We start from the raw sequence: 16548 nt of genomic DNA, 5'->3' as shown, positions 1-16548 counted from the left end.
TAATTTGTTTAAAATATAGTAGATGTATTTTTGTTGTTTTTACTGATTTGGTCATTTAGAGGTTTATAAACCGTAGGGTGCACAGACGTTTGCACTGTAATTGTAATACTTTAATTGTAGTTTTTAATTCAATGAATCAAATTCTCTTTACAACATTCTGACCACAATACAGGACATTGGGTAAGAAATTTAACAATGTACATAAAAGAAAATCCGGAAAAAATATGGTTTAATATGCTGTTATTTCAGAACTGTATGGGCTTTTTCTTTGTAGATGTTTGTGGTAAACTGTAATCTGGTATTCTCTTTGATGGGTTTAAGTTGATTATTCAGCCTAATGATGGCATGCTTCAGTGAGAGTGAAAACACTTTGGATTTCATAGTGAGAGTTAACAGTAATATATTCCAAATACAAATGGCACACTTGAGATTAATTTAGACTGAATTTTTTCTAACATTTTCATTACAGTGGCTTAGAAATTTGTTATTTAATACTGTTTATAAAACATTTATAAATGTTTAATAAATTCAGAAAATAACTCTGATGCTCATATTTGTTGCTCATAGACATAAGTTCCTATTTACCTACAGTATTTCGATTCCTCTGTATGTCTGCACATATGGTGGCATTGACAAATAAAAACCTTGAACCTTGAGCACCTCCAAAATGAGGATGGTTTTTTTTGGAAGAGACCTAAAAATGGCTGTCCACCAACGTTTACCATCCAACCTGACAGAACTGGAGAGGATCTGCAAGGAGGAATGGCAGAGGATCCCCAAATCCAGGTGTGAAAAACTTGTTGCATCTTTCCCAAAAAGACTCCTGGCTGTTTTAGATCAAAAGGGGGCTTCTACTAAATACTGAGCAAAGGGTCTGAATACTTAGGACCATGTGATATTTCAGTTTTTCTTTTTTAATAAATCTGCAACAATGTCAACAATTCTGTGTTTTTCTGTCAATATGAGGTTCTATGTGTACATTCATGAGGAAGAAAAATGCAAAAACAATTATGCAAAAAAGTTTGTAATGTTGCATTTGCTAAATAATGTGTCACTCTACAGGTTTGTTAAACAGAGAGAAGGCCACACTGACCACAGTCCTCATACATCTAAACAACTGAGTCTGTAATATTATTCCACTGAAGAAAATCTGTCCAGTGCTGTGGCTACTACTCCCAATTCAGTGTGTAGCTCATCATCAGTCTGCTAGATCGTGGAAGTGTTCGCTCAGTGGAAAAGATTTCTGATCAGAAGGTGATGGGTTCAAACCCCAGTATGTAAACAACCCCTTCAACCCCCTCTACCATCAATGTAAATGTTATGTGTAGCTGCTATTATTAATATGTTAATACGTTAATGAGTTATAGTAATTAATTTGTTGGATTTTGCATACAATATGTATTATTTATATTTTTTTAAGGAAAAAAAATCTACAGACTGGTAATACTCTGGTAATTCTGCTTTGTATCAAACTAAATTATTCTTTTTCTGTACCACCACAGACCCACTTTACTGTGGTAACTTTATCAGTACCAACTTTTGTAAAAAATTAACAGCAATATTCTCTCTCTCTCTCTCTCTCTCTCTCTCTCTCTCTCTCTCTCTCTATATATATATATATATATATATATATATACATGCTTCATTATTATATTTTACATTATTAATTTTGTCTGCAAAATATATAAAAGCAAATATTTCACTGAAAACAATACAAAATGCATTTTACATTCTGTTTCAAACTGTACTGTTGTTTTGAGTTCTGAACCTGATTGTGTCTCAGCTGAACGTATTCTGTGTGATCAAGTCTATTCTGACAGCTTTCTGACGCACAACCATGATGCCATTTCTGCTTTTCTAAAAGACACCTGCGAGTTTTAACAGAGCTCTGTGTGTGTGTGTGTGTGTGTGTGTGTGTGTGTGTGTGTGTGTGTGTGTGTGTGTGTGTCACTTTAAAAACATTACACACCCTCAGATGCTGCTGCTGTTAGAGGTTATACCCAGGTCTCTGAACGGCTCTGAATCTCTACAGCCACTTAACAAAGTGGATATTGTGTGTGATGCTGGAAAAGGCATCAGTTGAAGTGCAGCTGTGGCTCTGAACTCTCAGCTGTAGTGAAAACCATATGCTCAGCACCTTTAAAACATTCTTCACATAGGAGGAACAAGGGTAAAGAAATACCATGCCGCTTTGAAGAGGTTCAAAGCATCTGGTTTTAACAGTGCACCCAAGTGTGTGTGGGTATGAGGGAATGTGAAGACTGCCTTTGACCATGAGAACAAGCAAAGAGAATGAGAGAGAAAAAGGCATACAGAGGTTTTTCTCTTCTGAAAACAAGCGGACTTTTGTTTCACACAGACTTATTGCCCTAGTGCCTTTGGATATATATATATAGAGAGAGAGAGAGAGAAAGAGAGAGAGGGAGGGAGAAAAAAGAGGGAGAGAGAGAGAGAGAGTGAGAGAATGAATGGAGTTCTGCTGTGAAAACTCGAACTAACCTCCACTGTGGGAAATCATTTTCAGTTCCAAGCAGCAGTTTTTGACTGTTTCACATGATATCAGCTCACAAATATTTCTATAAATTAATTATTCCATTTCCAATCATAACTTTATCTTGAACTGAGACTAAGAAGCTGTGAGATAAAAAACAGTCCCGTCCTCACCAGTGCAGCATTCACATCTGTTCATCAAACCAAAATATTTTGAAGCCTATTATATTTTAATAGATTTGGGAATTTCTCTATCGCTCTCTCTCTTTCCTTTTCTCTCTCTCTCTCTCTCTCTCTCTCCTTTTCTCTCTCTCTCTCTCTCTCTCTCTTTCCTTTTCTCTCCTCTCTCTCCTTTCTCTCTCTCTCTCTCTCTCACACAATCTCTTTCTCTCCTCTCTCTCTCTCTCTCCTCTCTCTCTCTCTCTCTCTTTCTCTCTCTCTCTTTCTTTTTTCTCTCCTCTCTCTCTCTCTTTCATTCTCACCTTTTCTCCCTTCCTCTCTGTCTCTTTTCTTTCTCCTTTTTGGTGGATTACAGACAGTCCGAGTAACAAAGACTCCTTTCTTGTTCTATAATAACTGCAACATGTGTGCACATCACTGCATTTGAGACAATGCTCTTAGTTCAGCATAAATTTATTGAGACAAAAGACCATTTGTGGTTTCACAAACCACACACACACACACACACACACACACACACACACACAGGTCTATCTTATGTGTGGTCTCATTCAAAGATATTTGGTCATATATTATGTAATACATCTCCCCACAGTGCACACGTTATCTCTCACACACTCTCACACACACACACACACACACACACACACACACACACACACACACACACACACCAGCTCTCTCTCTCCTCTTAAAAACACCAACCTGCTCATACCTTCGACCAGGCGTCTCCAATCTTTTCCACAAAGAGCCGATGTTGTTGCAGATTTTCATTCCAACCAATCAAGTCCACACTCAATTCTACCTGTTTACATCTAATGACTATCAGGTGTGGCCCTTTATTGTTTGGAATGAAAACGTGCACCCTTTGTGGAAGAGATTGGACATCCCTGCCACCAGACCTGCATTTCTTTTACAGATTTCACCCTGTTCATGACCATTGGATGGCAGCATCACACAGTGGAGTGTAGGACAGCACCACACATGGTGTGTCTGGACAGAAACATCAGACAATGCTTTCTGTCTGCACATTTCTAATCCCGTCATGAGGATTATTGTGAACTCACAGATCTTTTTACACTTACAAATTTACAGGCTTTTTTTTTTTTACAGTTTCTTTGAGATTTTCTCACAATCACATTTAATTCAGCTTTGATAAGCTTGAACTGTTGCCCAGAAGAATTGCTTACAGTTTCGGAGTCCAACTAAAATTTGGTCGCTATACTTAATCAATAATAAATCTATGATAAATCTCAAATTCTTCTTCTTCTTTCGGCTGCTCCCGTTAGGGGTCACCACAGCAGATCCTCAGTCTTCATACCTCTTTGTCCTCTACATCTGCCTCTTTCAAACCAACTACCTGCATGTCTTCCTCACCACATCCATAAACCTTCTCCTTGGCCTTCCATTTTTTCTCCTTCCTGGCAGCTCCATCCTCAGGTTTCTTTTACTGATATACCCCATGTCCCTCCTCTGCACATGTCCAAACCATCTCAATCTCACCACCCTCACCTTGTCTCCAAAACGTCCTACGTGCGCTGTTGGCACTTGAATAGTATTAGTATAGCAATACAAATAATAAGCCACTGGGAGGCACTCACGTCCAGTAATGCTTTTTTATTTATTTTTTTTATCTCGGTCACACTGGATCTGGAGCCTAAGCCAGGAAAACCAGAGGTGAGGAAGAAACACACCCCAGGTGGGACGGCTCTGACATCACAGTGAACCGGGCACACACACATTTTGGAGACTAAAAAATTATGAAGAATCCCACATCTTTATGCTGAGAACATGTGAATCACCTCACATCAAACCCAGGAAACCCTGGAAATACAGGGCTTTGTCATTCACTCAAGCCATAAATATTTGGAAAATTTGATTGTGTTCACTCAAATTTAAAATCATTTACATAAGTCTGTAAAACCTTTAATAAAACGTTGACTCTGGACCTGATTCTGAATGTTAGAAAAAATAATACTGATTTCTCCAGGTTAATATATTTATAGCTATTAGTGTGAGACGGCAATAGACTAAATGCAAACTTTTACATAAATGAATAATAAATGACATCATACATTCAATCCATGTATAGTTACATCGTGTGTTGAAACATCATTGAAACAAGTTAGTTTGTACTACTTAAATTAAACCAGAGAAACAGCTGCTTCCTCTCAGCCTCTCTCAATTCTCTCTCGGAACAAGAGAAAGAAACCTGATTATGAACAAGCGCATTATTATAAACATGTAATTTTCCTTGTGGAGGAACTGTTGCCAGAGCTTCTGTTATAGCAAATTAATCAACACCTTCTGACCTTTAGATCAGATAATTCAACTGTGCTTGGTATGAATGAATCAAATAAAAAAAATAACAGAAGACACAATGTATGAGGAAAATGCAGGGGGACTTGCCTGGCGCTCTCAAACGTAGCAGAGGAAGATTTTCCAGCAGCTCCAAAACCCACCCCAACAGCCAAGCCCTCTGAATAAAAACACACACACACACACACACACACACACACACACACACACACACACACACACACACACACACACACAGAGGATGAGATAAGTGATCATGTCCTCTCAGTGAGGACGGCGTTAGACACTAGTTTACCTGGGAGGAATCTGTCCACTCCAAATATACCAACATGTACTCATGCATTATTTAACTTAACATATTTAACACACATTAAGTTCAGAAATAATTCAATTTAACTTTGTCTTTCCATACTTTATAGTGTAATAAAACTAATTATAATGTATTAAATGTACTATTGTGATTTTGACCTACACCAGGAGTAGACAGCCAGCTACAGCCAGCCAAACCTCAGCCAGCCAAACTACAGGCAGCCAAACTACAGCCAGCCAAACCTCAGCCAGCCAAACTACAGCCAGCCAAACTACAGCCAGCCAAACTAATAGTTTTTTACTCATATAATATCTGGATTTGATAATCAGCAAAAATCTGTACTGATAGTTTTTCCGGCTTTAGGTCCGCTGTCATTACGAGAGTGGCCTCTAGAGGTGAATCACTGACACCACATACTGTTTGTACAAATGAGACAGCATTCTGTGCAGAGAGTGCTATATAATACTATGTATAATCTATTAATTGTATATTTAGATTTCTCAATTAAGATTCATATTTATATCATTTAGCACATTTTCATGATTTAGTACTTTTTTTTGTAATAAAGTTCAGTGCTATTATTTTTATTCAGTATGCATTTTACATTTACATTTGCGGCATTTGGCAGACGCCCTTATCCAGAGCGACTTACAACTGAGCAGGGGAGGGTTTTAGGGCTTTGCTCAAGGGCCCAGCAAATTTTCTTTAAACACAAATTGCAGAGTGCATTTACAAACTGTCTTCTGATCAGGTAAAACTGTGGTTCTACAACGAATGACGTAACAATAGCTATCTTCAAAAATTCACCATGGAAATGCCCATGTTATATAGTGATAAAAGCAAGATAAAGTTATCAAAGCATGATAAAGTTGTGCTGATCATTTCAATAGTTCAGATTGTACATATTTATTTGTTAGACAGTTGTTTGGCCTAAAGGGCACAATGAAGATATAGAGTGTGTTCTTGCCTATAGGAATAAAAGATGTTTTCGGATTATGATGCCTCCTGTCATCATTAAAGTATGGAGTATTAGATAATTGATTGGCATCTGCTGCTGAAATTTATCCATAATGGACACTACCTTTCAAGTCAAGTCATCTGGGGAAAAAATAACAATGGACTTTGTTCGTTCTTATTTTAAAAGTTGAATAAAAGAATGTATAAATTTAGTGCCTATAAGTTTTACAATGTAAATGCACACACAGTCCACAGTCGCCATTGGCTCAATCATTAGGGATGAACTTACAATTATAAAAAACTAATTTATAGTCAATAAAATTATACAGTCTTTTATACAACTTCATAACCACTTTATATATTGTAAAAAGCACTATACAAATAAAAATTAAATGAATTGAATTTATTCCTTATAATTGTTTATGGCTTATGAGCAAGCCAGTGGTGACTGTGGCAAGGAAAAATCCCTGTGACATCATGAGGAACAAACATTGACAAGAAGCAGACTCCATCCAAGGAAGTCCATCCAGGTGAAACGTCTCCATCGATGAAGTTGTTTTTAAAGGAATGAGAGTTACTAAAAGGTCCAGATTAATCTGAACATGATTTCATGCATGTGCTGCTTATTATAACCAAAAACAACTGCACTGGTGAGCCATTCTATCAACGTGCTATATTTCTCATTTCTTGTCTTTATTTTGCTGTGTAAAGAAATTAATATTATATATTCGCTTCTTGTACAAGTCAGTGTTTCACAGTGAAATCCATTGAAACATTTGAGGTGAGGAGAAGCACATTTTCAAGAGAGCACTTTCTCCAGTCTATCACATTCATAAACAGCTGAGGTTACAGGAGATGAGTGTCACACTGCAGTAATCAGATAATAATGGGCTCAGGTTCCACACACACACACACACACACACACACACACACACACACACACACACACACACACACACACACACGTTTGCACCCATGTCATAATTAATAGCACACATTTCCACTCTGGATAAATGCAGGTGGTAAAAGTAATGAAATGTCCATGTGGATTTAACAGCATTATTTCGAGAAGGTAACCTCTGCTGAGTCAGGGGTAATTAAAGATGTACAGTAATGTCAAATAAATTAAAACGTCTCCTTCATGTTTATGCAAATTTAGTGATCCTATTATTGGTTTATGAGCAGGTCACCCTATTAACCATAGTGTTTAGACACACTATGGGTGCAGATACCCTAGGGTGTAATGGTACACAAAATCCATGGTTCAGTACGGTTAGGAGGAAGAAATGCAAATCATAAAATTGTTGTGATTTTTTATTTTATTTTATTAAAGCAGTTTATTATTATTAACATTTGTGATCAACAGTTTACATGTTTAAAGCAAGTTTAAATAAAGTTTTAAATAGTATCTTAAAAAATTTAATAAAATAAATCAAATTAATGCAATACATTTTTTATTATATTGATTAAATTATTTAATTTATTTAATTGGCACAAATTAAATAAAATTAAATAAACTGAAAAATGTTATCAAATAGTTTACATTTGTTAGACCCCAAATGGGTAATACAGATGTGTTAAGTCAAGTTTCTTTTTTATACCCCTGGCATTGTTGTGTAAGTTTTCTAATTTAATAATAATAAAAAATTGCTATTAAAGTGCGAGGTGGAGAATAAACAAACTTAATATATTCCTGAGGGAACTATTGTAACTATGTTCTGCACGTAAAAAGGTTTGCATTCGGAACACACGTGCACTGAACTACAAGTCCGGTACGAATATGTGTACCGTCACACCCCTACTATATCTGTATTTAACGACCATATGACATCACCTGAGGTCACTACATTACCCAGAATGCAAGTCCAACCCATGAAGCAGTGTTCCTCATCAAGCTGTGATCTATGGCCTGCCTCGAGACGTCTGGTTTGCACACAGTTCATTATTTCTTAATGACTGTGAAAGCTAGGGTTCACCCATTAGTTCCTATAGGGTCCGGATAATCTCAGTTTTCCCAGATTTCCATGTAGAATTCCAGAACACAAGGTGTTTTAGTAGAAATCATTGTGGTTACACACTGAAAATGATACTGAAAATATTATATGGCTCCTGTATGACAACTTATTGCTCTCTGGTCCAAGAGGAGATATATGTTAAATCAAAGAAAAATGCGAACTTGTTGAAAAGCATGTGGGGAAAATTCTGCAGTTATTTGCTGTCTTTAAAGTTCTAAATCTTAGAGTTTACTGAGAGCTGTAAAAACAGCAGCCAGGGGTTGATGGGTTCATCACAGTTGCTCCTGCTTCCTGCCACATTTGAGATGTGCACAGGTGTGTGAGGGATCATTTCTCAGCACAGCATGCAGTGAAGTGTAATTTGTGCTCGGAATGAGACGATGCAAAGCCAAAGCAGACGGAAATGGCAGACATAGTGACTTGTATAATTATAGCAACAACTGTCCATTATCTTCCACTCTTACTGAAGCAGCAGTCATTGATCTCAATCCACTGAATCCACTTTAATTATTCATATTAATTCTTATTAATATTGATGCAGGTCCTGACTCACAGTGGGATGGGAGCAGAAGGAAACTGGAAAGCAACTGTATCAAATCAAATCAAATCTAGGGTTAGGGTTAGGGTTTGTCACATGCACATACCGTAATTTCCGGACTATAAAGCGCACCCATATATAAGCCACACCCACTGATTTTGACAAAGATTTTAATTTTAAACATAAATAAGCCACACGTGTCTACATTAAAAAACTAATGAACTTTACACAGGCTTTAACGACAGTGTCTGTTACACGGTGTAACAGGTGAAATATGTTGCGCTTCCTTTAGGAACATAGCGGTATTTTGGGAACAGCCTGCCGCCGCATTTTTCTGCTATTATTGCATGTGTGCAAGACAGAGGAGTATGTACTATTATTTTCTGATGCTCATTTCTAAGTTTCTTTGACTAACCCGTAACGCTGTTGCCAAGAAAAATAAAAAAGCACGAGTTTTGGAAACCTGTCTGTGCTTATATGATTTCTGTTGTAACTGGAGTTAGCGAGCTCTCCCTTCACCCAGACTCAACACGCTACAACAGCTTGTATCTAAACAGTAGCCTACCAAGAAAGTCATTATTCACTGTCTTCCTCCTTCCTTTCACAACTATTTCTCTCAGGAGTTTATCTTCGTGCGTTCATCGGCGTGCCTAAAAACTTTTTTTCTCCCGATGCCGTGCAGCTCAGAACACAGGTGAGGTGCGTTTTTTCGTTTCTGTTTGGAAATTTCATTGGTCTAATGTTATGTTGGCTTGAAGTTTGTGAAACCGGGAAAAACCCAGGAAAAATTCGTAAATAAGCCGCTTCGTTGTTTAAGCCGCGGGGTTCAAAGCGTGGGAAAAAAGTAGCGGCTTATAGTCCGAAATATACGGTACATACAGGGTACGACATGCAATGAAATGCTTATTATGATGGTCTGGCATGAGGGAATAGGATGGGGAGAAAAATAATACAAAGAAAAAAAAGAAGACTAATAAATAGGTATAAAACTATATAAAGAATATATTATTTTATTTTATATAATTTTTATACTTTATTTATCAGTCTGTACAATCCTAATGCAACCTTTCATTACAATAAAAAATGAAAGCGGCAGCTAAATCCTACACCTCTGTGTACCACATCACTGGTGCATCTTTGAACAAATAAATGGAGCTATTACATGACACAAATCCTGCGTGGAACAAAAATAACTACGGAAGCGCGTCAATGTTACTCTGCATGGCATTACATTATATTACAACATGCATTATTCAATCACTTCCATTTTTGATTACACAAAGAATAGTAGAGATTACATACAGAAGGGTAGAGATTAAAACATCTTGGCAAATTCTGAGGTGTTAAATGCATGTTGGCTGCTTTTTCTTTATCACTCCAGTCCAACTAATCCCAAACCATCTTAACTGGATTAAGATGGGGTGGCTATGGAGGCCAGGTCATCTGATTCAGCACTCCATCACTATCCTTCTTACACAAAAAGCTCTTGCATAACCAAGAGGTGTGTTTTGGGTTATTGCCTTGTTGGAAAACAAACAATGGTCCCACTAAGTTTAAGGACAGTTCTCCAAAATCTCTTCTGTGCGTTGTTCTTCTGAAGTCTCCTCTGAACAGTGAATGTTAAAATATGTTTGCACTGTACAATGACGCACCTCTATGTAACAGATGTTAATTGCAACTTCCCATTCCCTTCTAATATCCCATTTTTCACTGTCACACACACACACACACACACAGACAATTTTTCACATTTCATTCTTTCTTCCTTTCTTTCTTTCTTTCTTTCTGAATTGCCTGTTGCACTCTGGTAATTATGTAGCATCATCTGTCAATATTGTATTTATTTCTAAAAGTTAAAATTATTTAATTTCAGTCTGCTATTTAAATATTGTTTGTGTAACTTGCTGCTGTAACACAGCATCCCTCACAGGATCAATAAAGTATGTCTAAGCCTACGTCCGCCACCTGGACTCCTAGAAGCATTCAAATAAAACTGCAATTTCTCAGACTGGTAATTCTAACAAGCATATCTTCTGCAGCAGAGGTAGTTCTTTCCTGGGTGCAATGGAGATTGCATTTTGGTAAATTCTTGAGATTTTTTTAAATGACTGACCTTTATTCCTTAAAATAATTATGGATCTTTTCTCTTTACTTAACTAAGTGTTTCTTTCCAGTAGTTGTAGTAGCACTAATTAAACTATTGACTCTGTATTCACCCTTTGCTCTGTACAAGACAAATAATGGTCTAAAGCACATTAAGAGGGCAAGAAATGTCGCAAATGAACTCTTGACAAACCACACCTGTGACCTAAAACCCTTCCAGGTGACTACATCGTGAATCTGATGAAAGAATGGCATTAATTTTGCCAATCTGGCATCAAAGCTACATGTAGCTACTCTGAATAATCTATTAGATAAAAGATATTCTGTTATATTAAGTTACTGAGTGATATTGAGTTATTTAACACATTTCTTTTATTCACATCATTCCATACATGTTAATTTATATTTTGTATGTCTTCAATATTAGTGTACAATGTTGAAAATAATAAAAAATAAAGAAAAACTACTTAAGAAGAAGGAGGGTGCAAAACATTTATCTATTACTGTAAATCACAAGAAGAGTGTTTAATCGTGCATGAATAGTTCTTTAATCTGGTTGCTTCTTTGTACAGATATGAATATGACTGTGCTAGTGTGCAAATATCTCTTCTTAATTTATAACCCCTCACACAAATACGGCTCAATCAATAAAACTCATTAATTAATCGATTCCCAATTAAGCAGCTGCATGGAACAGATGTGTTTACTCTTCCAGAAGTGACCTGAGGATTTAACAAAGACCAAGACTAATACTGAATACACTGAATTACTTGTTTATTTCTGCTCACACACGCTAATATTTGAATACAAAATTCTAAACAAACCCTGCAGCTCTGCTCAAGCTCATTTCTCAAAAAGTGTAAAGCTGAAGTTCTGTGCAGAAGTCTACAACATCCTTGTTCTGTAAGATGAAGTTTTCTTCTGTACATGTCAGAAAAACAATGAGAAAATTTACATTCACTAACATATTTTTTTCCAAAATGTGTCTGAAAAAATTCATGTTTAGACTGAAAGTATTCCATGTATTTTGTGTCCCTTAATTCTATCTGTCAGAAGACAATGGAGACTCTGACATACACCAAGCAGTGTATGAACCTTGACACAACTGCTGATGGGGTTCTGAGTGAACAGCGCTTGGATCTCTTCTGCAACACCATCCTGGAACACTGTAGACCTCTGTCATGCCACTATGCCTGGTCCACAGAGACCCTAGGGCCTCCTACAAAGCGCAAATTTGACATAAATCTAAAACTGGAATCCTCCTGCCATCAGTGCAAGTGAAAGTCCTTAGTATATGGCCTAAGAAGATGACTTTATTGCTTTGAAAACACCACATGCCAGAAGAGCCTGCACGCTACTGCTGAGTAGAATTATTTCTAAACACTGTTTTAGATTTGACTGTTTTAGATTTGACTAAATGTTTCAGCAAAGCCAGCTGAGATACATGTTTAAAGATGTTTGTCCACATTGAAGTTGTTGACTGCTTTTATACTTGTCTCAGGGCATTCTGATGTCTTTGTTACCTTCTTTCTTTAACTGAACTTTAATGAACTTCTTTCATTACGTGACATTCGCCATATCTCTATAAGGGGGGGTACCACTTAGGAGCCATGAAGATGACTCTGGACTGCAATCAATGCAAACAGACTTGATACACTGATTTGGGACTACAATTGAGACAAACATTTTTTGACAAACTTTAGCTTACTGTATATATCAGAGAACTTCAGCCATATAAATTATCGATAGGTTTTCTTAAGTCTCACACTGCATAACTTGCATAAAATGCTTTAATTAGTATCTTTTAGTATAGCCAAAATTGCAGTGTCATCTGCAGCATGTCTAGCAAATCTGAAGTTTGCATTTATAATACTGATCTTTCTGTGAGCATCTAAGCAGTGCTGCAGAATGACTTTTTAATGCAAATACTGCATCACTGCCATTCTGAAAGGCACATATTTCAAAGAATAAGCCATTGATCTTTGAACCCAGCCATTAGGGTTGCACAAGCCAGTGCACTCATAATGCCGGTCCCAAGCCCGGAGGGTTTCATTAGGAAGGGCATCCAGCGTAAAACATGTGCCAAATCAAAAATGCGGATCTCCACGCTGTGGCGACCCCTAATGGGAGAAGCCAAAAGAAGAAGAAGAAGAAGAAATAGCTAGAAGTTTTGCTTAAAAAAAAAAAAAAAAAAAAAAAAAACTTTTCAGATTTCAGACAATCGGCTTGATTATTGATTATTGACTTTTCCACTTTAGCTTTAATTTTGTGATATATATTATATGTTTATAGTTATGAAAATGAAACCATGCTGTTAGCATGTACAACATTTTGAAATGCAATGCTTAACCAATGTAAGTTCAGTTTCTGTAGCTTTTAATATCAAATATCATTATATTAATCATTTCCATTTTTTTAATTCACACACACACACACACACACACACACACACACACACACACACACACACACACACAGTACTTAAAGAGTTCTCATATACAACATTCAGGCCCTGTGACTAACAGCACTCAGATCAGCTGGTAATTAAAACTGCAGTCAAACAGGTTATAAAAATGCATGGAAGTCAACATGCCTAATCTGGGAATATGTTAACGTGTGTCTGACAGATTTGTTTTAAGCAATTGATTACTAGTCAACTCATGTTCAAAAGAAAAGCTATTTGGCGTAAAACTGAGGGATTAACCAATCAATTCACCAATCAATCATTCCACTACCTTTAATAAAATCTTATTTAAACCTAAATTGGACTCTCTCATCCAACGTTCTCATTCAGCAGTTAAATCAACACTCTGACCAAACACCACATCCTAGGCTTTCCTCAACACTCCCATTCAACACTCCCAACCATGATGTCTGTTTTGACCTACACTGTTCTACTGATGAATAAATTAATTGTACAGAATGTATCAATATTACATGAAAACCGAATCCACATGGTCAGAATTGGGCACCGAGATGTAAAGCATGAGATCATGGTGCAGTTAAACATTTCTTGGCAAAAGAAGATAATGCCAATCATTACTTCAATGCCCCGTAGCAAATCATCAAGTCATTTTTAACAGGTTTCATAAACAAAACTTTGAGCCCAGTGGAGATGAGTGGCTTTCCTATACACTAAATCAGAATGTAATAGAATCTCAATGTAATAAAGTATGATTAGTATTAATATTAACAAACTACTAGGTATCACAAAATGTCATGTATTATTAAAATGATCTCTTTTTATCTGTTAAACGGCTTTTTTCAGAATCTGGGGATGTGTCTTGCTGAGAAACAGCTGAGCATCAAACCCTGCCCTCAACACATCATTTAATAGCTAACGCATGTTATTTGCATAAATATTAGATCAGCAGATTAGAGCAAGAGACAGAGAGATATGTAGTATATTTATATCATATACTAAATATTTATCGCAGGAGACATGAAGCAAACAGATCAGCCTCAGTGACATTAAATGTCAGGTGTTTCATATGAAAGCTTGAATTTGTTATTGAATTTTACACACACATGAACACATTTTCTCACCAATCCAGTTTAGACTATTCATTGGTAACAGTGTGGTTCGGAAAGGTACACACACACACACACACACACACACACACACACACACACACACACACAAACATAGTTTTAAAGACAAATTCTGTTAAACTTTCTGTAAGAAAAAAAAAACAGGAACGGGGAAAAACACTTACCAGGAATGTTGTGTATGGTTATAGCCAGAATTAACAGCACTATCCGTCTCCAGCTGCTTGCTGATTGACAAATAACTTCCTGTGGTCTAGAGCCCACATCCTTCTCTTCTGCTACTTGGCTCGATTGGGTTGCTTTTCTTCTCTGGTAAACGTCTCCATTCTCTATTTTATCTGTAACAAAAACAGAAACCAAAAATCAGTGTGGTACTGAGAAAAACTGCTTTGATTCTTACTCAGATTAAATCCAAACTTGGTATGAAGTCAATTTTAAATAAAATAAAAATCATCATGCAACCTTCACATTTTTCCATTTATTTTGCAGTAATTCAGCATTCTGTTGACATCTCACACTGCAAGTCAGTTTTTCCATAAAACTATGCAGTCAACTGTACTGGAAATCCTGGACACCAAATATTAAATCATTCCCCTTTGAAACTAATGAAATAGCTATTTTGTTGCAGAAATGTAAACGCTGCAGTCCCTTTTGTGAGATACTGTATGTCACACTATGTTCTGTGTGTATCTTCCATATTGTCAGTCAGAAACCATTGAGCATCACAGATTAGAGGTTGACTGATTCATTGGTATTACTGATTAAGTTGATTGCTGAAACTATAGGCTATCGCCAAAATATATACAACCATACGTGCCAATAGTTTTTCCGGCTTGTGTCCATTTCTGGAGTAGCTGAGAAGAGCCACTGTCTTAATGATTGTGGCCTCTAGAGGCGAATCACTGATGCCAGGTGCTGTTTGTTTTTAACGTGCATGCTGCATGAAGAGTGCTATATTTATTAATTGTATAAATAATTTTATCAATTAATAAATAATACTAATACTAATAATATTAATAAAAAATAGTAATCTTTTTCATTATTATCTATAATTTATTAATTACATAATTATATTTATTATTTTTTTTGTGAAAATGTTCAGTACTATTTAACATGTAGTGTTATGTTTGTTTGTTTTTTATTCAGTGTACATTTTTAAAGCTATCGGTTGATTCATCAGCAAGTACGTTCCAACCTAGCTATCAGTATCGGTCCACTATAAAATCTAGCAAAAGATAAAATGGCAACATCTAAACAAACATGAAGATCAGAGAGCTGTATATGCTGGAAATGCAAGACATTTTAAAAGCTAAGAAAAATGCGGAAATCAATCCGAGGCACTGAAAAACAGTGGACAAAATCAAAATTTTCAGAAGACGACAGCTCACTGATCTTTAGTGATCGAACTCATGATAGTAGCAGCAGAATAAATTCAGAAAAAAGTCTACAGTAACATTCTGTTTGCAAATTTACAGAAAAATGTGAAAGAAACTTCACCATGCAGCAAGACAATGGACCAAAACACAACCAACACAACAAAGGACTTCAGTGAGTCACAGACCTGAGGCAGTTAATATTCATCGTCATATCTCAAATTTAAAGGTCTTCAGTCTACAACGAAAATTTTTTTTAAATAAGTGAAAAAAATGTAAATAAAAGGAAGTGGACTTGCTGTTCCAATAGTTTTATTTCAAGCCATATCTTAAAACACAACCGTTCAATACACAAATGTATCCCATTCCATTGTTACAATCCATTGCTGTTAAAATCATTGCGTGACTCTGATTAGCTAAGATTAAGTTCAATTCAGCTGGATGTAAAGTGTACTGGAGAGCAGTGCAGCAAGAGTAATCGCCACCTCACCATTTTGGGATTTTGACTGCTATGCTATAAATTGTTTAAATGTATTAATTGTATCCTAATCAACATTTAGATATAGGATTTATTTTAACTAGACAATATAAAAGCAGTGCAATTAGAACAGGAAGAGAAAAGGTTGATTTGCTGTTTATTATATGACGTGTGTAAGTGTATAGATACTGTACACAAGGATGGACAAATCATGTACATTTGCACATTTATGGCAT

At 36.3% G+C, this 16548-nt stretch overlaps 1 protein-coding gene across 3 annotated transcripts in view; it reads right to left on the bottom strand.

The window, feature by feature from the left end:
• Nucleotides 1–16548, bottom strand: part of LOC124388666 (zinc transporter ZIP11-like) — a 124084-nt gene that overhangs the window by 14326 nt on the left and 93210 nt on the right. For all 3 annotated transcript variants that reach the window (XM_046853567.1, XM_046853569.1, XM_046853568.1), the window contains exons 6-7: nucleotides 14629–14799; nucleotides 5080–5149 (exon numbers count right to left, since the gene is read on the bottom strand). In XM_046853567.1, coding sequence (XP_046709523.1) covers nucleotides 5080–5149; nucleotides 14629–14799 — 241 coding nt within the window. The remainder of the gene's footprint in view (nucleotides 1–5079; nucleotides 5150–14628; nucleotides 14800–16548) is intronic.

The sequence above is a fragment of the Silurus meridionalis genome, chromosome 7 (assembly GCF_014805685.1).
Source record: "Silurus meridionalis isolate SWU-2019-XX chromosome 7, ASM1480568v1, whole genome shotgun sequence".
Lineage (NCBI taxonomy): Eukaryota > Metazoa > Chordata > Actinopteri > Siluriformes > Siluridae > Silurus > Silurus meridionalis.
This window is presented reverse-complemented; position numbering and strand designations above follow the sequence as displayed.